At 44.2% G+C, this 25,087-nt stretch overlaps 2 protein-coding genes across 4 annotated transcripts in view; one reads left to right on the top strand and one right to left on the bottom strand.

The window, feature by feature from the left end:
* fbxo16 (F-box protein 16) overlaps positions 1-8,247 on the bottom strand; it is an 8,601-nt gene extending 354 nt beyond the window's left edge. Inside the window, exons 1-8 of one of the 2 annotated variants that reach the window (XM_027153619.2) lie at positions 8,109-8,247; positions 6,741-6,857; positions 6,604-6,639; positions 6,287-6,493; positions 1,569-1,733; positions 1,160-1,410; positions 875-977; positions 224-446 (exon numbers count right to left, since the gene is read on the bottom strand). In XM_027153619.2, coding sequence (XP_027009420.2) covers positions 224-446; positions 875-977; positions 1,160-1,410; positions 1,569-1,733; positions 6,287-6,493; positions 6,604-6,639; positions 6,741-6,833 — 1,078 coding nt within the window. In that variant the 5' untranslated portion in view covers positions 6,834-6,857; positions 8,109-8,247. Of the gene's footprint in view, positions 1-223; positions 447-874; positions 978-1,159; positions 1,411-1,568; positions 1,734-6,286; positions 6,517-6,603; positions 6,640-6,740; positions 6,858-8,108 lie in introns of those variants that run through there. The other variant, XM_047801579.1, reaches the window with a different exon arrangement.
* On the top strand, positions 8,246-24,052 carry fzd3a (frizzled class receptor 3a). Of its 2 annotated transcripts, none has more exons than XM_027153597.2 (7): positions 8,246-8,637; positions 10,560-10,991; positions 17,563-17,759; positions 18,283-19,300; positions 19,563-19,711; positions 19,973-20,218; positions 22,515-24,052. In XM_027153597.2, exons 2-7 carry the CDS (start codon positions 10,773-10,775, stop codon positions 22,768-22,770), a joined length of 2,085 nt encoding a protein of 694 aa, XP_027009398.1. In that variant the 5' UTR covers positions 8,246-8,637; positions 10,560-10,772; the 3' UTR covers positions 22,771-24,052. The 2 variants fall into 2 exon arrangements, with proteins under 2 accessions (XP_027009398.1, XP_027009397.1); XM_027153596.2 differs by having other exon boundaries at positions 19,976-20,218.
* Positions 24,053-25,087: the final 1,035 nt, after the last annotated feature.

The following is a 25,087-nucleotide window of genomic DNA, read 5'->3' on the forward strand; positions in this document are numbered from 1 at the left end:
CTAGGACTTGTAGCAGACGAAAATTCACGTGCGCATCCAAGTTAAGTGCCGTTTCATACAAAGTCAGAAATAATCCATTTGTTAACAGCATGTGCACAAGTGAGGTTTATTTTTATGTGTACTTCCCGTACCTGTTAGCTCTGCAAATGCATCACACACATTAACAAACAAAAAGTTGATCATAACTACATTGTAAAAGGAATATCCAAATTAAAGTCCTCACTTGGTGTGCTCCTGTGGGATCTTAGTGAAGCTCGGAGACTCTGCTCGGTCAGTCTGGGTACCGGGTTCCTCACAGGACCCGGACGTATCCCGGCATTCCAATGGACTGAACTGATCCTGTTTTCAGGGTCTTCACAGGAGAATGGCACAGTGTCCTGCATGGCCCACTGGGGTCTGCTCTGCCTTCGCTTACTGTCTGCACTCAGGTCCAGCGATGACAACATCTGAGAAAGAACGAAGCTGTCATAAATATTGTCTATGAATAAGTTTGTGCCTGAGACTGTAACACGGTGCTGCCTTTTTATTTTCAGAAATCCATTTAGATTAAAGCAATTACTTGATATTTCACGGCTCACGGAATATCACGGCTCATGTCCATGTACGTGTTTCTTTCTGAATCGATGCGAACTGCATTAAACTCCACATTACTCCACGTGTTAATACGCTCATAATGACACGTGAATCATGTTTTATAGTTCTCTTCCATACAAAGTGAAGCTTACTGAACATTTTTGGTCTCATATTTATTAAATCTGTTCCATACAGTAGGTGTAGTACTTCACATACACGGGTATACTCCATGCTCCTTCTTTTTCAGTCTGAGCCCTGGGTAAGAACGCATGGAAGAATAATTTACACTGCAGGAGCTCACCATAGACTTGGCCTTGCACCGTTTGTATGATGAGGCAGACAGGGCTTTCGTCTCTGTGCTTTCTTGCGTTGTGTTGGGATTAATCCTTCTGCTTCTTGCTTGTCTGCAAAAATATCCAGGATGTTTTCACGTCTCAGGACATTTTTTTTTTTTGATAGTACAATAGATGATAAAGAATCCAGGGGATGAGTGTTTAATCTGTGTGTGTTAGATTAGAGTGTGTACACGTGAGTGTGTGCGTGTGTGCGTGTGTGTGTGTGTGTTGAACGGAGGATGGTGTCTTACAATTGTCTGGCATGCTCGATTGGGTCAAGGTTGTCTAAGTAGTTAAAGCGTATGGTGTCAGTGGGGTGTCTGTCTGAGTCTCTCCACGGCGGAGGTCCTTTTGCTAAAGACACAGAGGCACAGCCCGGTGAGCTCCGCCCATGCCGGAGCCGGACACCGGGCCTCGACTCTCCGTTCTCCAGAGTCGCCTCCTCAAATTCACCGTCCATCACCTTCACTTCAGGGACGCTGAATTCTTCCTTGTTGAAAGTCTGTGGGAAAAAAATAAATAAATAGCAAGGATTGCACATGATAGTGTTTGGCTGTAGAGAAAATTCTGAATTACAGATTTAGAACCATAATAACGATAAAACGATATAAACAGACAGACAGACGGACAAATAAATATTAAGAAACTTAATCGTCTCACCGTGGGTGGGCTTATATGAAGCCCCTGCACTGTCTCGAGGTAGTTCCTCTTCCATACCCCTTGCTCAAATGGTGTAGGAGTGAAGGACATACACCAACCCAGTCTCAAGCATTTTGGCATCCAGAGTTGGTCCAGCTCCACCAGGCTCTTCCAATGCCAGCTAACCTTAGAGCGGTTCACAATAAGTAGATGAAGTATTAGTTTCTGTTTTATGCATGACTAATAATGTCATGTCGATCATATATAGCTGACACAGTACATAGTGAAATGAGACAACGTTTCTCCAGGACCACGATGCTACACAAAACACAGAGCTACCGGACTTAAGGTAAGGTGTCCTAGCTACATAAAGTGCAACCTATTGCAAATAGTCAGAGACAAAAGCTGTGATATTACTGTATACTGTATATTAAACCGTAGAGGGATTTTAAACATATACACTTATTTTATAGCAGCAGTTGGATGAAGTATTCGCCTACAGAGCAAACAGGTCTGTGAATGATGCAGTCAGTATGTGAGGATCCTGTTAGTGGACTTCAGCTCTGCCTTTAACACCATCATCCCATCACTCCTCCAGCCCAAATTAACCCAGCTCTCCCTGCCCTCCTCTGTCTGTCAGTGCATCACCAGCTTTCGGACAGACAGGCAGCAGCTAGTGCGACTGGGAAAACTCAAATCCAGCACCCGCACCATCAGCACCATCAGCACTGGCGCCCCTCAGGGTTGTGTCCTCTCCCCACTGCTCTTCTCCCTGTACACAAACGACTGCACCTGTAATGACCCCTCTGTCGAGCTCCTGAAGTTTTCAGACGACACCACACTGATCGGCAGACTGGAGGTTGTCTGTCTGGTGCAGTCTCAACATCCTGGAGCTGCTGAACACGCTCAAGACAGTGGAGATGATCGTAGACTTCAGGAGAAACCCCCCTGCTCTCCCCCCATTCACCATCATGGACAGCAGTGGAGTCATTCACATTCCTGGGAACCACAATCTCCCAGGACCTGAAGTGGGACATTCACATAGACTCCGTTGTGAGAAAGACCCAGCAGAGGTTGTACTTCCTTCGTCAGCTGAAGAAGATCAACCTGCCACAGGATCTGCTGAAACAGTTCTACTCTGCCATCATTGAATCCATCCTCTGCTCCTCAGTGACTGTTTGGTTCAGCTCAGCCACCCAATCTGACCTCAGGAGACTACAGAGGGTGGTCCGGACTGCTGAGCGAATCATTGGCACAACTCTCCCCACTCTCCAAGACCTGTACTTCTCCAGAGTGAGCAAAAGGGCAAAGACAATCACTCTGGACCCCTCACATCCAACACACTCACTCTGGACCCCTCACATCCAGCACACTCACTCACTCTGGACCCCTCACATCCAGCACACATACTCACTCTGGACCCCTCACATCCAGCACACACACTCACTCTGGACCCCTCACATCCAGCACACACACTCACTCTGGACCCCTCACATCCAGCACACACACTCACTCTGGACCCCTCACATCCAGCACACACACTCACTCTGGACCCCTCACATCCAGCACACACACTCACTCTGGACCCCTCACATCCAGCACACATACTCACTCTGGACCCCTCACATCCAGCACACACACTCACTCTGGAACCCTCACATCCAGCACACTCACTCACTCTGGACCCCTCACATCCAGCACACTCACTCACTCTGGACCCCTCACATCCAGCACACTCACTCTGGACCCCTCACATCCAGCACACACACTCACTCTGGACCCCTCACCATCCAGCACACTCCCTCTTTGAACCGTTGCCATCTGGTCCTCTGCGCCTCAGTGACTGTTTGGTTCAGCTCAGCCACCCAATCTGACCTCAGGAGACTACAGAGGGTGGTCCGGACTGCTGAGCGAATCATTGGCACAACTCTCCCCACTCTCCAAGACCTGTACTTCTCCAGAGTGAGCAAAAGGGCAAAGACAATCACTCTGGACCCCTCACATCCAGCACACTCACTCTGGACCCCTCACATCCAGCACACTAACTCTGGACCCCTCACATCCAGCACACTCACTCTGGACCCCTCACATCCAACACACTCCCTCTGGACCCCTCACATCCAACACACTCCCTCTGGACCCCTCACATCCAGCACACTCACTCTGGACCCCTCACATCCAACACACTCACTCTGGACCCCTCACATCCAGCACACACACACACTCTGGACCCCTCACATCCAGCACACACACTCACTCTGGACCCCTCACATCCAACACACTCACTCTGAACCCCTCACATCCAACACACTCACTCTGGACCCCTCACATCCAGCACACTCACTCACTCTGGACCCCTCACATCCAGCACACATACTCACTCTGGACCCCTCACATCCAGCACACACACTCACTCTGGACCCCTCACATCCAGCACACACACTCACTCTGGACCCCTCACATCCAGCACACATACTCACTCTGGACCCCTCACATCCAGCACACACACTCACTCTGGAACCCTCACATCCAGCACACTCACTCACTCTGGACCCCTCACATCCAGCACACTCACTCTGGACCCCTCACATCCAGCACACACACTCACTCTGGACCCCTCACCATCCAGCACACTCCCTCTTTGAACCGTTGCCATCTGGTCCTCTGCGCCTCAGTGACTGTTTGGTTCAGCTCAGCCACCCAATCTGACCTCAGGAGACTACAGAGGGTGGTCCGGACTGCTGAGCGAATCATTGGCACAACTCTCCCCACTCTCCAAGACCTGTACTTCTCCAGAGTGAGCAAAAGGGCAAAGACAATCACTCTGGACCCCTCACATCCAGCACACTCACTCTGGACCCCTCACATCCAGCACACTCACTCTGGACCCCTCACATCCAGCACACTCACTCTGGACCCCTCACATCCAACACACTCCCTCTGGACCCCTCACATCCAACACACTCCCTCTGGACCCCTCACATCCAGCACACTCACTCTGGACCCCTCACATCCAACACACTCACTCTGGACCCCTCACATCCAGCACACACACACACTCTGGACCCCTCACATCCAGCACACACACTCACTCTGGACCCCTCACATCCAACACACTCACTCTGAACCCCTCACATCCAACACACTCACTCTGGACCCCTCACATCCAGCACACTCACTCACTCTGGACCCCTCACATCCAGCACACATACTCACTCTGGACCCCTCACATCCAGCACACACACTCACTCTGGACCCCTCACATCCAGCACACACACTCACTCTGGACCCCTCACATCCAGCACACATACTCACTCTGGACCCCTCACATCCAGCACACACACTCACTCTGGAACCCTCACATCCAGCACACTCACTCACTCTGGACCCCTCACATCCAGCACACTCACTCTGGACCCCTCACATCCAGCACACACACTCACTCTGGACCCCTCACCATCCAGCACACTCCCTCTTTGAACCGTTGCCATCTGGTCCTCTGCGCCTCAGTGACTGTTTGGTTCAGCTCAGCCACCCAATCTGACCTCAGGAGACTACAGAGGGTGGTCCGGACTGCTGAGCGAATCATTGGCACAACTCTCCCCACTCTCCAAGACCTGTACTTCTCCAGAGTGAGCAAAAGGGCAAAGACAATCACTCTGGACCCCTCACATCCAGCACACTCACTCTGGACCCCTCACATCCAGCACACTCACTCTGGACCCCTCACATCCAGCACACTCACTCTGGACCCCTCACATCCAACACACTCCCTCTGGACCCCTCACATCCAACACACTCCCTCTGGACCCCTCACATCCAGCACACTCACTCTGGACCCCTCACATCCAACACACTCACTCTGGACCCCTCACATCCAGCACACACACACACTCTGGACCCCTCACATCCAGCACACACACTCACTCTGGACCCCTCACATCCAACACACTCACTCTGGACCCCTCACATCCAGCACACTCACTCTGGACCCCTCACATCCAGCACACACACTCACTCTGGAACCCTCACATCCAGCACACTCACTCACTCTGGACCCCTCACATCCAATACACTCACTCTGGACCCCTCACATCCAACACACTCACTCTGGACCCCTCACATCCAGCACACACACTCACTCTGGACCCCTCACCATCCAGCACACTCGCTCTTTGAACCGTTGCCATCTGGTCGACGCTACAGAGCCCTGAGCTCCAGAACGACCAGACATAGGAACAGTTTCTTCCCTCAGGCAATCCATCTGATGAACACTTAACATACACGGAACACACACTATTCTCACACACTATTTAATTAAAACACATATTTCAATTGCTCATTTCACACCTGTACATTTGTACATACAACTTGTCTATACTGTATACTGTATATGTCATTCTGTTAGACTGTGGAGCTTCTGGCACTATAACAAATTCCTCGCATGTGAAAACATACCTGGCAATAAAGCTCTTTCTGATTCTGATTCTGAAATGTGGTGTGCAAAAAAGTGAATGTGAGGGAATTCGTGTGTGTGTGTGTGTGTGTGTGTGTGGTAACAATTCAGTTCTGGACATGTTGAAGGACATGCTGCCTGGGGGTCACACACAACTGACAATCCATTAGAATTTTAGTGTCATTTATATTTATAAAAGAAGTGTAAATTCGTATGAAACGAGAAAAGCATTGCAAAACTGCATGATGAAATTCTAACCGTGTTGTTAAAATGACTTACTTACCTGTGCACATCTACAGAGGCTCCTGGGGTCAAGAAAGGAGAAGATATAGAGAGATATGACCCTGGGCAGAACACTGGTGAAGTCCAGAGCTTCGTCAGGCACCTGAGTGCACAGAGTCTGTCTAAGATACTTCATCTGAGCCACGGAGCAACGTGACAAGAAGTCCTGTAACACCTGCTTCCTCTGGTTATCGGACCACTTATCAAACTGGGAGACAGATTGGTGCAGTGCTACGGTGAATAAGCAGGGTGGTGTGTGTGTGAATACTGAACAGGAAGTAATAACAAAAGGCCAGAATACTGAATATTATTCCTTACCCACTTGCCAACGAGATTTCTCCTCTCTTCAAAGACCTGCGATATTGAGCACACATAAAAAGATAAACCTCTGGAGTCTTTAGATGCATTAAAGGAAGGACTAGAAGAAGTGTGATGCTGGGATGTTTTACAGATACCTGGCTGTTGGACAGGTGGTGGTTTAGTGGAGTCCAGGAGCTCCGCTTGGTCTGCATCTTACCACCAAGTCTCTCTTTAGGAGCAAAAGCCATTCCAGCATCACATATAACACACTTCTGTAAAATAATAGGTAGGAAAAGTGTTGTAACTAAAATATCTTTATACACAATTAAGCTTAAAATACAGATACTAGGCCAAAATCGTACACGATCACAAGTGGACGTATCCAGCCAAAAAAAATGGTCTCATGTGAATGTACACAGGTATTAAAAAGTAAACGTTTTAAATTATTGACTTAAGTTGTTCGATAAAAAAATAACTTTGGTTACAAATCTGATATTGTAAGGTCATTATTTTTGTTAAATGATGTTTTGCCTGAAAATATCATTCAAGCTCTGTAAGCGTTTTACTTGGATTTGACTTGCTGCCTATCCAATAGCATGAGTGATCGGGATCGATGCTAGTCTAACTTTAGCTTGGCAAAACTAACAGATGGGGATGTCAGGACTTTTTATCGTTTCTGACTTGTAAACATTGGTTTTAATATTTTGGGTGTACAAAGGATACAGAGCAAGTGTGTAAAAAGCACTACAACTAGATTCTAGGTAAGTTAGTGTAATTAATACTCCCTTAGTCTATAGTCACTTGTGTTACACATTTCTAAGTTTCGGACGTGAATAATATGTTCAGATTTATATTTCTATACCTATATGTTTAACCTGTTTGTGTACAGCGTCCACATTTCTGCACAGTTTAGGGCATTCAATCTACAAACTGTCACTTTCCAAATAACATTTCGAATAAAAAAACACACTTGGTGTCCGAATCCAAAGAGATCTTAGCATTTTAAAATCTCCTTCTTACCTGCAAAATCAATCAATCAAAAAAAAAAAAAATTCAAATTTTATTTATAACCATGCGTAGTATCTTGGCTTAGTTTCTTACTGAATCTATCTACTCATAACAACATTAGTGATATTTATGTGTTGTCAAAAAAAAAAATCCTAATTCACATATGCAATATTAAGTAAAAAAAAAACATCCAAAAGAACCTAAAGAGTAGAAATGTGTAGAAAACCTGGCAACCTCTGATGCACTATGTAATGTAGAACGCCATGTCTGTGATTTCTAAATAAAACTAACTATATATATATATATGTGTGTAAACAGGGTAAATAAATCAGTACCGAATGAAGTAAAAACACACCAAAATAATCCGTAATGACAGTAACCGAGTGCTTATTACACGTATTACTGATTAATGAGGCGCTACATTTCACATCACAGCTAAAAGTAAAGAAATCGATATTTAACCAACACCACAAGCTTCTACGCTAGAGATAATGAACCAGGAGATACCGTCATACCGTCAGTCGTAGCCTTCAGAAGCGGTCATAAAGCGTCATGAACTTTATCGTTGAATGGGTTTTAGTTGATCGGTTTCCATAGAGATCGTTTGCACCGCCCCTTTATACCACCACACTATTATTACTACTACAACCTGCTCGGCGCTACATTCAGATTAGCATATATAGCTATATAACAGCCCCAGCCAGGTAACGGTTGCTAGGTAACTTGTGTTTAAGAGCGCTTATAACGCTCGCGCTGAGTGACGACAGCGTCGCCGTTGCTGTTTTTGTTGCTGCTTTTCGACGCGTTGAATGCGCGCGCGCACCACACACACCACACACACACACACACACACACACACACACACACACACACACACACACACACACACACACACACACACACACCACACACACACGTACAAGGGACGTGAAGAGGAGCCGTTGTGCGAGAGTCGTGCGCTTGATTCATCCTGACCAGAGAAGAGAGAAGGCCTACATTCGTTACCGGAGGAATAGGAAACAATAACGGAGACGAATTTTTCAGGTACCATCAGTTTACATTACATCAAACAACACGAATGAACCACGCGCTTTGTTCATCAGGCAGAATCGGGTTAACGCATTTGACTCTGAGTCAAGTGATACCTCTGGGAAGCTTATATCTATTAATCGGTCATGTCGTTAGTGTTGTTTAGTGTTTTTTTTTACTGTACAGGAAATGCTGGTCATGAAACCTTTTATTTCACTTTCATAAAAATAAATGAGTTAAATAAAACCTTTATAGAAATACGAATCGATTCTTTTTTTTTTTTTTTTTTTTTTTTGATGAATCTAAGCACTGGAACAAACGCACCGTATTGTATAGACTCTACGAGGTTACAGGTTACACAAATGTGTATACTTTAGAGAGATACACATTTGTGTAACCTCGTTTACAATAAACAATAGAATGTTTAGTGAGTCAGAGTCAGAGTCAGGGCTCTGTGCAGGACACTGGACTTCTACCTTAACACACCATTCAGTTCAATTCAATTCAAATTGATCTCTATAGCTCTTTTTACGATTGACGTTGTCTCAAAGCAGCTATACAGAACATGAACCTAGAACAAAAGGTTATTATAAAGATTAATATAATACAAAAATTCATGATTAATATTAGATATGTTTAAATGTGTTTGTATTTATCCCCAATGAGAAAGTCTGGAGGAATAACGCCCTTAAATGGTGAAGGAAGAAGCCTTGAGAGGAACCAGACTCAAAGAGGAACCTCATCCTCATGTGACACCTGAGGGTGTGATTGTAAATATACAGTATGATAAATGTTGTATTGATGAGAAGGTTGTTGTCCTCAAAGACCACATGGAGTTGGCGTCTCCATGTCGTCATGCTGCTCCGTGCTTTGTACACTGTCTGAGTCTCTCAGTTCCAGTGAAGAGAAAATATAAGGCTACAGCACGCAAGCATATTTTATACAATCGTTTGTTTCCGATTTTGCCTTAGAGCTTAGGTGAAGACTCACATGTTCAGAAACATCTCTGTCTTCTTTGTGGATTGAGTTTCTTGGCTGATGAGATTAAATTCTCCTCTATTATGTCTTGGGACATCGCACCATTCATGGTTTCTTTAATAATGTCTAATTCCCCAGCACCAGTTCAGAGAAGCAGCCTCATTGTTGGATCATACACACAAACCTTATTCTTCCAAATACAACAAGTTGAATTATTGCCAGATTCATTATTTAGAATTTCTTCTGGCCAAAGTATATTGTTTTGTTAGAGAAGAGCTCTGATTATTGTCAGCTCTGACCAGTTGTACTGACGTGGAGGTCAATGGTTGTTTAATGACGTTGTACACGAATTTTATTAAGCTTCTACACCTTCACCAATATATATGTATATTAAAAACAATATATATTGTTATTTCCCGGGGGCACAGTGGTTGGGGGTTCGATTCCCACCTCCGCCTTGTGTGTGTGGAGTTTGCATGTTCTCCCCGTGCCTCGGGGGTTTCCTCCGGGTACTCCGGTTTCCTCCCCCGGTCCAAAGACATGCATGGTAGGTTGATTGGCATCTCTGGAAAATTGTCCGGAGTGTGTGAGTGAATGAGAGTGTGTGTGTGCCCTGTGATGGGTTGGCACTCCATCCAGGGTGTATCCTGCCTCGATGCCCGATGACGCCTGAGATAGGCACAGGCTCCCCGTGACCCGAGAAGTTCGGGTAAGCGGTAGGAAATGAATGAGTGAGAGTGAGTGATATTTCCCTTTACTGCATATATGTAGCCAAAAACAATCACTATTTGTGATTCAATCACTAATAAGCCCTTAAATTGTAATACTATCCTGATTAAGGTTATTTTAGATCTAAGCTTGGTCTCCGATCTGATTCGGCGACTAAAACATTGTGTACGTCGAGTAAATAATGTTTCATTGCTTTTCTTGTAATATTCAGTGCACTCTTTTTCCTACAGACAGTGAAAAGGCCTTGAAAATACAGCTGAAGATGGATTGCTACTGAGATGCTCTCCTGCTAAAGCAAACTAAAATGGAGGTCATCCACACCATTGACAGCACCTCTGGAATATTTCACCTCTCATGGAGTCAGTAAAGCACCTCCTGCTGTCGAAACACTCACCCATCCGTCGCTGAAACACAGCCTAGAGTGACATCATTCCTTTTTCGCCATGTTTCTAGCCGGGTTTAGGACAACATGCCTCGCTTGGTTTGTGCTTTCTATGCTGACAACATGCTCGGCTATTAACATGCAGTCAGCAGGCAGCCACAGCACCTTCACGTGTGAGCCGATCACGCTGCGGATGTGTCAGGGTCTCTCCTACAACACCACGTTCATGCCCAACCTGCTCAATCACTATGATCAGCAAACCGCAGCCCTCGCCATGGAGGTAGAGGAACCTTTTATTTACAGATATCTGCAATGTGCTTTTCAAAATGCTAAACATTTGTTCAATACAAATATAAGTTACATTTCCTGAAATATTTTGCTTTACTTTGGTAGATATGAACTGTGTGTGTGTGTGTGTGTGTGTGTGTGTGTGTGTGTGTGTGTGTGTGTGTGTGTGTGTGTGTGTTATACAGTGCCAGAAGGTATTCCTCCGCCAGTGAATCTTTTCATATCATATTCATATTTTTATAATTAGATGTCCACGGAATCATTTGAAAATAAAACAAATCTAAAAGCCGAGTATCCGATAAATATTTACACCGTGAGTGTCTTATTTTTGCAGCAGTTACAGATCTGTCTTGCTAGACGTCTGTCGGAGGATTGATGTAATTCTAACAAAAAGTGGACTTATGCCTGGGCTTTGACTCAACAGAGCTTTTTTTCAGTTCACTCCTTTCTACTTTCTGCCAAGTGCCTTGTCTCATCGTACTGTTGAACTACACCACCTCTGCAGTCAGATCAGATTCGCTTTCATCCAGTTCGACTCCGATGGCAATAAGTTTTGCCGTCGGCCCTGCTGAAAACTCTAGATGCTTCCACCACCGTGCTTTATCACCAAATGACTCGTTTAGAAAGACGTATTTTGACTAAAAGACTCATTTCAGTCTGATCGGAATACAAAATCCTCTGCACAGGTTCTTCTGCTTCTGGTGTCTGGGATGTGTCACTTTATACAGTATAATGGATTTCACAGAGTTCCTGAGAAGTCAGAACTCTCAGAAACGAATCTTTTAAAATAATTCCGAGGATACCCAGTGAGAACGTTATTAGGAACAAATCCACACTTACGTTTATGCACTTATCTAATCAGCCAATCATGTGGCAGCGGTGCGGTGCAGCAAATCATCCAGATACTGCCCAGCAGCTTCGGTTAATGTTCAACCATCAGAATAGGGAAAAAATCTGATCACTGTGGTGTTGTTGGTGTCATATGGGCTGGTGCTGGTGTGTATTTATATAGCTGTTGATTGCCTGGGATTTTTTTTAGTCTTTAGAGTTTATCCGGAACAGTAAGCAGCAAACTGTTGATGAGAGACATCAATGGATCTCCAGACTGGCTGGAGGTCACAGAAAGGTTACAGTAACGCAGATAATCGCTCTGTACAACTGTGCTGAGCAGAAAAGCTTCTCAGAATGCACAACACTCCGAACCTTGAGGTGGACGGGCAACAACAGCAGAAGATCAGGTCCATTATTACTGCCGATCATCTCGAGACTTGAGACTGGAGTTCTCTAGTCTTACCAGGCACCAGGATCTGAATCTAGTCTTCTGGGATGTGATAGAATGAAGAGATTTGTGTGGTGTTCCTAATAAAGTGCTTAGTAAGTGTATATGTTTTACTTATTTAATTCTGTAGTGAGGGGCACGGTGGCTTAGTGGTTAGAACGATCGCCTCACACCTCCAGGGTCGGGGGTTCGATTCTCGCCTCCGCCTTGTGTGTGTGGAGTTTGCATGTTCTCCCCGTGCCTCGGGGGTTTCCTCCGGGTACTCCGGTTTCCTCCCCCAGTCCAAAGACATGCATGGTAGGTTGATTGGCGTCTCTGGAAAATTGTCCATAGTGTGTGAGTGAATGAGAGTGTGTGTGTGTGTGCCCTGAGATGGGTTGGCACTCCGTCCAGGGTGTATCCTGCCTCGATGCCCGATGACGCCTGAGATAGGCACAGGCTCCCTGTGACTCGAGGTAGTTCGGATAAGCGGTAGAAGATGAATGAATGAACAAATTCTGTACTGAGTCCATTTAAAGTCACTTAATCAATTAAATGAATTTGATGCTGCAACAAAGCAAAAAGAGAGCGAATCACTTAAAGGGGATATTTTCTGAAGGCACGGAATGTCCCAGATTTCAGCAAATGACTCAATTATTTAAAATAAACCTTTTATTATCGTGACTCCGGTAAAGAGAAGGCAGAGCCAATGGGCGGGAAACGGCTAAAAAACAGACTGACAGGGAACACAAAATGGATGTTAGACTCATTAAAAACTAAAATATAAAAATATATTAAGTTTCTTTTTGAGATGGCAGAAGATTTGAAATGCTCCAGTGTAAGACTGAACTCTGGGTAACCTCATTGGTGAAAGACGTTTGCCTAAAGGGTTTTGGGGATGAGGGACCATTGTGCTCACAGAATGACAGGGATATCTGAGCAGGATTAATGTTGTCATGGAAAACTCAGGGCTGCTTTTTGTTGTTGTTGTTGCAGAAATAGCATTTTCTTAGCCTTAGATATCCAGCACAGACTGACATTAAACCCTGACCACTGTAACATGACCCAACTCGATTACGTCACCGCATTTAAAGCTGTTCATTTCGTTCAAGCTGCTCAATCAAAACGTTATATAACAACAATTAGCTCTTAATATCATACCATAATGTCTTATTATCACATAATCACAGGCGACATCATTCATAACATTTATCCAATCAGATCCTTATTTTTACAACTTGGTCATTTAGCACTCAGAGCCAGTGGTTTATCCATCATTCCCCCTTCTACATCGCACTCTTTTGTTCCTTTTCCACTTTATGTCTCTTCCTTCTTCCCTCCCTCTCTCTCTCTCTCTCTCTCTCTCTCTCTCTCTCTCTCGGTTTCTTCATCCCTCCCCCACATAAAGTAGAGCAGTTGCTTTGGAAACGAGTCCCAATTGTCTTGCAACAAAAGAACAGGGCTCTTTTCTCTCTCAGGAGGTGGTTCCCCTCCACCACCACCACGCCCTTTGACCCTGCTCCGTAGAGACCACTCGCTGAACGCGGGCCTTTGCTTATATCTCTGGTTGCCATGACAGCAGAATGGATATGCACAGACCTGAGCGGCCATGATGAGGAAAAAAAAAGAGGATATTCGGGTTTGATTCAGATGAACACGGCAGGAGTAGTAATATTGTCTCGAACATGATTTGAGGCGATGTGAAGTTTGGACTGTGCACCGAGTGAGAGACAGGATGCATGTTCCTCATGTCTGTGATATTTATTATATTTATTTATATAATATATTTATCTATATATTTATTTACACACCGTCTTTGTTTGCAGGAGGAAATTTGAGGCTAGATTAGATGCAGAGTTCTGATAAGAGAGAACAGATTAGTGATAAAATTATATATAAAAAATTATTATTCTATTTATATATTATATATATAAAAATTATTCCCGCCTCTGCCTTGTGTGTGTGGAGTTTGCATGTTCTCCCCGTGCCTCGGGGGTTTCCTCCGGGTACTCCGGTTTCCTCCCCCGGTCCAAAGACCTGCATGGTAGGTTGATTGGCATCTCTGGAAAATTGTCCGTAGTGTGTGAGTGTGTGTGAATGAGAGTGTGTGTGTGCCCTGTGATGGGTTGGCACTCCGTCCAGGGTGTATCCTGCCTCGATGCCCGATGACACCTGAGATAGACACAGGCTCCCCGTGACCTGTTCGGATAAGCGGTAGAAAATGAATGAACGAATTAAATTGAAGCACTCAAGTTGAACCTCTAATCTGCCAACAGGATCTACAACTCATGCAGTTTGTCCTTTAATTTGCAGGATTTCAAGCCTTGTCTATAACCGGCTGTCTGAAATCCTCATGTCTGACGAGTGAATTAAATTTCAGCAGTGATTAGACTTTGACTTGTTTGACAGTGTCGAAGTTACAGTGAAATAACAGCCGCCGTGCTCAACTCGGAGCCCGGAGCCGTTTCCCCCATGCTCGATAGATTAATTACTCGAGTATAAGCAAACCGTATAAGAAAAAGAAACCCGAGGGTTCAAATGAAAGCAGAGCCCCATGTGTTAAAGTGTTGGATATTTGAGAACATTTTACATTTTCTTTATTACAGTGCGTTGGACCGAATAAAATCCAAAAGGAAAAGGTTTATTTTTTAAAACATGCTTCAGAGACTTTTATTCTGATTATTATTTGGTTTTTAAACCAAAACGCACATTGAGTTGAGTGAATGATGTCATTTGCATCAAGTACAAATATATTTGGGTATTGTGCAACTGGACGACTCCACGGTCATGTTTTGTAAGCAGCAAGCTGGCCACCTACCTGTGATGAATGACGTATATTTTCCTCCTCCTCGTTAAAGATTTGACATGTGATTGCGTCTGTATGTTATCTGATCTAAAGCGAATACTTGGGTACATACAGCAGAACTCATTAAATAGTAAAGAAGTACTTTTGTAGTTTTGGGCTTTTCCTGTTTGGAGGTCGAACGTTACAGTACAAGCCACAGACAAATGCAGCATAATATTCACACGCACGCACACACACACACACACACACACACACACACACACACACACATATATATATATATATATATATATATATATATATATATATATATATATATATATATATATATATATATATATATATATATACACACACACACATATTACATTACTCATTCTCATACATTCTCAGCCATAGCTTGTGATTTGCACCATGGCTTATAAAAAGGCTTTCTAGAAACCCAGACAAGGACAATACAGATTTCTTTTTGACAGATTTTTTGCCCGAGGACAACCAGTGACCATTACGATGCACACAATGTAAGTGATGTGCAGCTCAGTAGGAGAATAACGCTGTCTACTGAACCGGTTCAGGTTTAAGTCACTACACAGCTCACATGTGTCTGGGTCATTTGTCTGGATACACAAATATAAATGTAATGCAATTACTGAATTCATTTACATTCAGCATTCTGACTTTAAGGGGAAGTCGTGGCCTATGGTTAGAGAGTCTGACTCTTCGTGGGTTCAAGTCTCGGGTCGGACACGACTGAGGTGCCCTTGAGCAAGTCACCGAACCCCCGAAGCTCCCCGGGCGCCGCAGCATAAATGGCTGCCCACTGCTCCGGGTGTGTGTTCACGGTGTGTGTGTGTTCACTGCTGTGTGTGTGTGCACTTTGGATGGGTTAAATGCAGAGAACGAATTCTGAGTATGGGTCACCGTACTTAGCCGTACGTCACTTCACTCACTTTAAAGGAAAAGTCACTAGGAAAATAATGGACTTTCCTGAAAACTGAACATAAGCACAATAGTATTTTATTTTCCTATACAGGACCCCGAGACTAGAAGCCTGTCATCTATTTGAACGTGACAAACGCTCGCACGTCTCCGTCTGCGCGCCCCGATTGTGTCGAGTCCGTATCCAAGTGGAATTTAGCACGTTAAATATGGATTAGTGAGAGGAAAAGATGCCTTGATAAGGATGCTTTGTGTCAAAACGGGCAAGACTAACATCCATCACAATCCTTTTTTACAGGCAGTTTGGGTGGCAGCTTGGAGGAAGTGTCATCAGCATAACATCATTTAGTTACTGATATGTACATACAAAATGTCCTACATCTGCTAACACTGAGCGTATCGTGATCACTATTGGTTTATTTCATTTCTCCAGCTAACCCAGAAGCTTTGCGTTCATTCATTTTTGGAGGTTTTACTTCTTATGTTTACAAAGAGCGACACAATACCTTAATACCTGAGGATGACTTTAAACATTTACAGTTATGAACGTTGCTTTTGGAATATTTCCCTTAGATATAAAAGCAAAATATAATAATGCTGGAACCAGGATTTTTCTTTCTTTCTTTATTTTTATTATTATTATTATTATTATTATTATTATTATTATTATTTTTTTTTTTTTTTGCGCACGGACTCCTCAAAGCTATTGTAGCAAAAGCACAAAGGCAGAGAGGCACTATGTGGTGTTCTGGGTGGAGTTCAGTTCACCCCCATTGGGAATTTGCAAATTCAAGTCCAGCCCCCACGGCTTATATACCCAACTCCCAACCTACGAGCAGGAAAATAACAAAGAAATGCCACCTTAACTCGGAATTCCTGCTTGAAATCCTGGGAAGGTCTCGTCGAGATATCTGGAGTTCAGCATGTGACATCAAAACAACATGGCTGCTCAAAGCATCAACAGTAACCACAGCTTTAAATGAAACACACTGTTAGCTGACTAGCTTGTTGTTGACAAAGAATGAACATTAAGGTGTCCGGGTTTTTCCCCAGCGTATATGAGCATACTGATATCTTGCTCATGCTGATTTGCATATTTAAGTCCAGCTCCTTTGGCTCACACGCATAGCTGATCTCAGTTTAATACCCCACGGAAAGATGCCTGAAGAGTTCATGCGATTGAACAGTTGTGGTTTGTCTACGAACTAAAAAAAAAATGCAGCACACGTTTAAATGCTGTAATTATAACCACTAGACTAGACTAGATATCCAATGCACCCATAATTGTAACCAAACAAACTAACATATTAAAAGGTTGCTCAAGTGGGTTGTTGATTGGAAGGTTGGGCAGTTGAGCAAGTCTCCTGTATCCTAGCTGCCCCTGTGCTCTGATCCCAACCTACTCAGTAGGGATATGTGAAGAAAAGAATTCCACTGAGCTGTAATGTAATGTATACGTGGCATTAATAAAGGCTCTTCTATGCACCGATTTCTTTTCATTCATTTAAGTAAAGATTAAGACTTTGTTGATGCCCTAATGAATCCTTTTTCCTGTACCAGCCCTTCCACCCCATGGTGAACCTGGAGTGCTCAGCTGACATGCGTCCGTTCCTGTGTGCGCTCTATGCCCCCGTGTGTACGGAGTACGGTCGTGTGACCCTGCCGTGTCGCCATCTGTGTCAGCGGGCCAAGAGCGACTGCTTCAAGCTCATGGACATTTTTGGAATAAGCTGGCCTGAAGAGATGACCTGCAACCGGTAAATCCTATTAGATGCCAATGTTCCAGTGTTGTTTCCAGTTCTAGTTTATATGTGTATGCATTCGGATACTCTTAGCTGTCCCGTATTTGTCTTACAAATTCATACATTACTGGTAACCAAAAGCTTCCTAGCAGGTGTTTGTGAATGGCTCGTCTGTACCGATCCGACACATTTGTACTGCAATAGCTTACAAACGTTACTGCAAAAACAACGGATCTTCCCCTAAATCGTATTCCAAATGTAAAGAAAATACAGCAAAATGAATCAGTCGGTCGAATCAGTCGCCGTGGCATCGTTTAGGTTCTTCTGTTGATAGCAACTCATAAGTTACTGTGGTTCAAATTCACTTACAGGTGATTAAGTTTAGGATTTAGACATGTTTCAATCCGAAGCTGGTTTTAAATAATAATTAACTAACAGTTACGCATTGTAATTATCTTCAAACCTTTTCTATACTGTAATCATACTGTATGAAAATCTCACAATTATGAATCCTCATATGTTCTTAATCGTTTCTCAGGTTTCCTGAATGTGACGAGCCGTATCCACGAGCCGAGGATCTCCTTTCAAGTGCTGATGCCACTGAGGAATCTCCCGCATCTGTACAACGCGATTATGGCTTCTGGTGCCCGCGCGAGCTGAAGGTCGACCCTGAGCTGGGCTACACATTCCTCGGCGTTCGCGACTGCTCGCCCCCATGCCCAAATATGTACTTTAATAGGCACGAGCTTGTCTTTGCTCGCTACTTCATCGCTGTGGTGTCCATCATCTGCCTTTCGGCAACGCTCTTCACTTTCCTCACCTTTCTCATCGACATGGGACGTTTCCGCTACCCTGAGAGGCCCATCGTCTTCTACTCCGTGTGCTACATGATGGTTTCGTTGGTGTTCTTCCTGGGTTTCCTGCTGGAAGAGCGCGTGGCATGCAACAAGGCGACAGCGGGTCATTTCCGTGCCTCCACTGTCACGCAGGGCTCACATAACAAAGCATGCACGCTGCTCTTTATGACCCTCTACTTCTTTACCATGGCGGGTAGCGTGTGGTGGGTTGTGCTCACGGTCACCTGGTTCCTGGCTGCAGTACCCAAGTGGGGAAGTGAAGCGATTGAGAAGAAAGCTCTGCTTTTCCATGCAGTAGCTTGGGGACTGCCCGGCATTCTCACCGTCACGCTCATGGCACTGAACAGGGTGGAGGGTGACAGTGTGAGTGGTGTGTGCTTCGTGGGTCTTTACGATCTCACGGCTTTGCGCTGGTTCCTTCTTGCCCCGTTAGCTCTGGCCGTGACCGCCGGAGTCGTGCTGCTGTTGGCTGGGATTGTGGCACTGAACCGTGTCCGCATGGAGATCCCCCTGGACAAAGAGAACCAAGACAAGCTGGTCAAGTTCATGATCCGCATAGGCGTCTTTTCTGTGCTCTACCTGGTGCCGCTGCTGATGGTGATTGGCTGCTTCATGTACGAGCAAAGCTACAGACCATTGTGGGAGATAACATGGGTGCAAGAGCAGTGCAGAAACTACCACATCCCCTGCCCATTCAAGGTAGTATACACAAAGTGTACACGAAGCAGCAAGATCGATAACCGATCATTCTGGAGCTGACTTGTACGTCCTCAGTATGTAAACAAATGGACATGACAATTTAGTAGATTCTGCAATCCAAAGTCATCCCTGTCACAATGATGGGGCATGTAAACCATGACCTGGTTCAGTCCAAGTGCTTTCAGAAATCTAAAATCAGCAACATTTTATCATTTGTACAATATCGAATAAACATCTAGCTGTCGGACTGTTGTGTGTACAGGTGGAGAAGACGAGCAAGCCAAACGTCGCCCTCTTCCTCATCAAGTACTTGATGATGCTGGTGGTGGGAATCCCCTCTGTCTTCTGGGTGGGCAGTAAGAAGACCTGCTTTGAGTGGGCCAGCTTCTTTCACGGCCATCACAAAAAAGAGTGAGTCTCCCAAAGAGATGAGCCGTCTCTGAATTTTTATTTACCGAGTCGGTCTTGTTTTTGACCGATGACATCCGACTGGAATAAATACACCGCAGCTACACTTGGCTCTATGTGTAGGCAATTTGACACAAATTAGTTTAAAAGGAAGTGCAAATTATAAGCAGTAACACTTCCTTTTCCCCCTGCGCTTGCATTTCTTCAGTGCCTTCTCACCTCTTTATGTATTTTCTATATCTTTTGTTCCCCTTTGCACATTAGCAGTGTGGTACATAACAGTAAGCAGGTGCTACAGGAGCCTGACTTTACTCAGCTACTGCTACGTGAGCCTGGGGTTCCTGTGGTGCGCCAGTCCCGTGGCACCTCCACGCAGGGCACCTCCACCCACGCCTCCTCCACCCACCTGGCCATGCTGGATGAGGGACACAGCGGTAGCAGCCGTCCGAGCAGCATGCACAGCAAAGCCAGCAGTTTCCACAGCAGCCGGCGCCGGTCTCACGACGGCAGGTAGGAGAGCACGAGCTGATTAAAGAGATCTCTGTTATAAGAAATGTTTATGAGGGAGTGTTTGGTGAGTTCTCAGGCTTCTACAGAACCTCGTTTTAAATTAGCTCCAAAACTGACCTAAAGACTTGAGACTGCGCTTCGCTCTAAAACTTCTCGAGTATTTTATGACCTCGGTGGGTTTTCTCAACCTGTTCTAGGTAGTAAACAAAAAAAGTGTTTGAGATCTATAAAGGTTTTAAATTAGATTAAAGTTGAAAAAAATAAACGTTTGCTAGACGAAGAAAGACTACAATACAAGGATCACAGTTTTCCCCCCTTTTGAGTGAAAGGAATTTGATCTTCTTAGTTCATTTCTCTCATATTTTCAGTGTGAGATTAAGCGAATTAAACACTATTTATGGGGGGCCCGCCTCCACCTTGTGTGTGTGGAGTTTGCATGTTCTCCCGTGCCTTGGGGGTTTCCTCGGGGTACTCCGGTTTCCTCCCCCCGGTCCAAAGACATGCATGGTAGGTTGATTGGCATCTCTGGAAAATTGTCTGTAGTGTGTGAGTCAATGAGAGTGTGTGTGTGCCCTGTGATGGGTTGGCACTCCGTCCAGGGTGTATCCTGCCTCGATGCCCGATGACGCCTGAGATAGGCACAGGCTCCCCGTGACCCCAGAAGTTCGGATAAGCGGTAGAAGATGAATGAATTGTCTATGAACAGACATTTCTTCCCTCAGGCAATCCATCTGATGAACAATTAACACCATGGAACACACAACACCTGATTGCATATCTGTACATACACATTGTCTATACTGTTTACTTTAATTGCACATTTCACAATTGCACACGTGTACATACAAATTGTGTATATTGTTTACTTCAACTGCACATTTTTCTCACACTCGCAAATTTGTACATACAAATTGTCCATGTTTGTATATGTATATTTCAACTGGACATTTCACACCTGTAAAGGTGTACATACAAATTTCCTCTATACTGTATATGTCATTCTGTTACACTGTGGAGCTTCTGGCACTAAAACTAATTCCTCCCATGTGAAAACATACCTGGCAATAAAGCTGATTCTGATTCTGACATAAGAGAAAAGGGTGCCAATAATTCTGGAACTCATTGTACTCCATTGTACTGAGTTGGTTTTTCCCAAACTCTGATCTACATTTGTTCCAATACCCTTGGCTTGGAAAACACATGGAATGCCGTTACAGTATATTTGTGCCTAATCTATATTAATAAGATGCACCTAAACTATTAATGTTGTATAATAAAGAAAGACTATAATAATAATTATAATACAAATAACTGGCTTGTTCTACATGGCATATAAAATTGTAATTGTCACAATTGTAAATTTCAATTTGGGCTGAAAAATCAGATGAAATTAGTTTAAATTTACACTCTTATACAATCCTACACATCAAGTACAATCAGGTTTTATTGAGCAGAAAGTACCACAAAGAGAATTCCGAGTACCGCTGACCGTGTGTGTTGCTTTATTGCTGTGACGTCGGGTTTGTTTAAGTCGGAACATTTGGCCGTTTTCAGTCGGATGACTATTCCATCGCACTTTTCCATGTCAGATGCAATGCAGTGGATTTCCCATAAAGTCCTCATGGAAATATATGCAAACAGACAAACACAGTAAATTTCACAAGTTTCATAATGCTCCTTTATTCCAAAGCTATCACGCACATTCCCAGTGAGCCGCTGAGCACCGAGCAGAGTTTCAGCACACAAAGGTCCAGAAGTTCAGGCAACTCCATTATATAACAGCATTGTTGTATTATGGCTGGAAGTAAATTCTTAAGGGAGGCTTCTTGGTGTTGGTGATTTTATTATACAGTGAAAAGCAAACTAGTTGTTAGCACGTTCGCCTCACACCTCCAGGGTCGGGGGTTCGATTCCCGCCTCCGCCTTGTGTGTGTGGAGTTTGCATGTTCTCCCCGTGCCTCGGGGGTTTCCTCCGGGTACTCCGGTTTCCTCCCCCGGCCCAAAGACATGCATGGTAGGTTGATTGGCATCTCTGGAAAATTGTCCGTAGTGTGTGTGTGTGTGGGTGAATGAGAGTGTGTGTGTGCCCTGTGATGGGTTGGCACTCCGTCCAGGGTGTATCCTGCCTCGATGCCCGATGACGCCTGAGATAGGCACAGGCTCCCTGTGACCCGAGAAGTTCGGATAAGCGGTAGGAAATGAATGAATGAATGAATGAATGAAAAGCAAACAGAATTTAGATCAGTGCTGGAGAAACATCTGACCTGAACTGCATCGTGTCGCTTTCTTTATGCAGGTACACGTCCTGTAATTTCCATGGTGCAGAAGAGCTCTGCCTGCCCCACATCAGCGCATCCCGCCTCCATGAGGAGCTTCAGCAAAGCAGCGCAGTTCGATTGGAGAGCCAGTCACGACACGGCGGATCACAGCGGCTAGACAGCCAGTCGCGACACGGCAGCATCCGGGATCTCAGCAGCTCGCAACCGCCATCCCAAAGCGTCCCTGTTAACGCCATCCACTCAGTCACAGAGGAAAGTGGAGCCACTCCTTGAACTTTTACACACACCAAGTTTGTGAAAGAAGCACATGCTAAAGAGGCTTTTCCTGCACATGGGTATCAAACAGACCCTGATCCAACATCCAACATTACACATAGACTCAAGCAGGAACTTTAGGAAAGCTTTCTGAACAAAGAACTGCAGGATCACCAGGGTAAACACAAGGCCTTCTGCTATGTTATCTTTTTAATACTGTATCGAAGCACTTGCAGCTTCATGTTCAGGCTGTTAGACTTTTGTGGACATTTTTTGGATGTTTTTTCAAGAACCTTTCTTACATTTATAGACGGGAACACCTCCGCGTTCCTCTGTCGCACGCCGTGTAGATTTCTCGGATCAGACCGACACGTCACGGTACGCCTTGCTCCTGACGTTCCACATGGTTTCTCACACAACTAAGTACAACCTGAGTGGGTGATGGCAAGGTTTTATTTGTGATAAGAGCAGTGTTACAGAACAGACAGACAGACTGACTGAAACTCAAGTTGTTGCTGAAAACGTAGAACCATTTGATGTAGAATCGACGAGTCATCCGCTATGTCTCACATTATAGTTATCAGATACGAGTAAAAGTTTGGTCTTGAACATGAATTTTTCTCATTTATAGTCTTGAAGTAGATCTCAGTAACATACAAGTGAAATCTGACCCGTTTGCACGGGTCCGGTGTTATTTCTAAGCCGAATGAAATAACAGAACAAACCCCCCCTCCTCCCCCCAAGGTCACACTTCATCTTCTGTTCATAGAAATACATCAGTTCAGTCCATAGATTTTGTTGATCTTCTGCTTGATATGTATGCAAAAAAAAATAAAAAATACAAAATACAAAATTGCCAGCAGTGAGCTCTCATCGTTAAAACACACTTAAGCTTCCGAACGTGTGACGAAACGTAATACAACCCTGTAACAGAAGCATTTATTAATACATCTAGCATGCAAAACTGTACAAATTATTACCAAATAACAAAGACGTGAGCGATCGTGACGTGAGAGCTGACGTGGACTACTGCAGAACGTCACTAATTGTGCAACAGCTGCCTGATGCCTTCCTTTAAGACTATACGAGCTACAGCTGACACCATATTGTGACTCCTGAGTCAAACCATAAGCAGCTTCTAAATCTGCACCGGAGAGGAAGCTAATCAGCGTGTGCGAGTCACAAGTAAGTCTCGAGTCATGGATGTCAAGTCAAAGTCAAGTCGAGTCTTTTTTTAATACTTGTCAAGCAAGTCTCAAAATTGCTACTTAAGTCTGACTCAAGTCCCCCATCTCTGAATCATTTGGCTCAAGTCTCAAGTCATGAATGTCAAGTCGAGTCTTTTTTTAATATTTGTCAAGCAAGTCTCAAGCCTCAAAATTGCTACTTAAGTCTGACTCGAGTCGAGTCCCCCATCTCTGAATCATTTGACTCAAGTCCGAGTCAAGTCTCAAGTCATGAATGTCAAGTCGAGTCTTTTTTTTAATATTTGTCTCAAGTCTCAAACTTGCGACTTAAGTCTTACTCGAGTCAAGTCATATGACCCGAGTCCTCCCATCTCTGTTCAGCAGCACAGTGTAACTGACCTGACCAAGGCTTCTTCATCATTAGCGATAGATGTTAGAAATAAATAGAAATTAAATTTTAAACCTTCCGATTTTAAACCGTCCAATTGTTCCGACCTGTCAATTGTTAGAAATCGCTATACAAATAAACTGGATTGAAATCGAATCGTGTGAAAACACCGCTGGAATTTTTTCGCACTTAATCGCATCAGATCCCAGAGCAAACGCTTGTGTTCAATTCTCAAGGCTTTTAGTAGGGAAATTGACAGCATCGTCTAGACCTCGTCAACGAGTTTAACGAGTCATATAATTGGGATCGATTGCCTCGGAAGAACATCGGCACCGAGGAAACTCTAATTAATTAATTAATTAATTAATTATGACTTGCTTTAAAATCCAATAGAACCTGTTCACATTCGCAGTAAACATACCGTTAAATAATCAGGATCCAAAGACACACGTTTCTTTTTTTTTTTTTGCTTACAAAACAGCTTTCTTACATTTCTTAGATTTCTCAAGCTGGGAACGTAAAAATGTGGCCGAAAATATGTTCCAACTGATAATAAATTATACGAATATTCCGACTTTTTTTTTCAGTTGATGCATGTTAAGGTCTCTTATAAATAGAGATCCGTAAGGAGGGAAAAAAAACAGCACGGACGCTTCAATTTTACTCACGGAAAATTTTCAATATTTTTTTTTCCCACAAGATATAAAGAAAGCAAACTTTGTGGTTTCCAGGAATCGGATAAAACAATATTCCAAATAAA

This window comes from Tachysurus fulvidraco, chromosome 16, assembly GCF_022655615.1.
Source record: "Tachysurus fulvidraco isolate hzauxx_2018 chromosome 16, HZAU_PFXX_2.0, whole genome shotgun sequence".
Taxonomy (NCBI): Eukaryota; Metazoa; Chordata; class Actinopteri; order Siluriformes; family Bagridae; genus Tachysurus; species Tachysurus fulvidraco.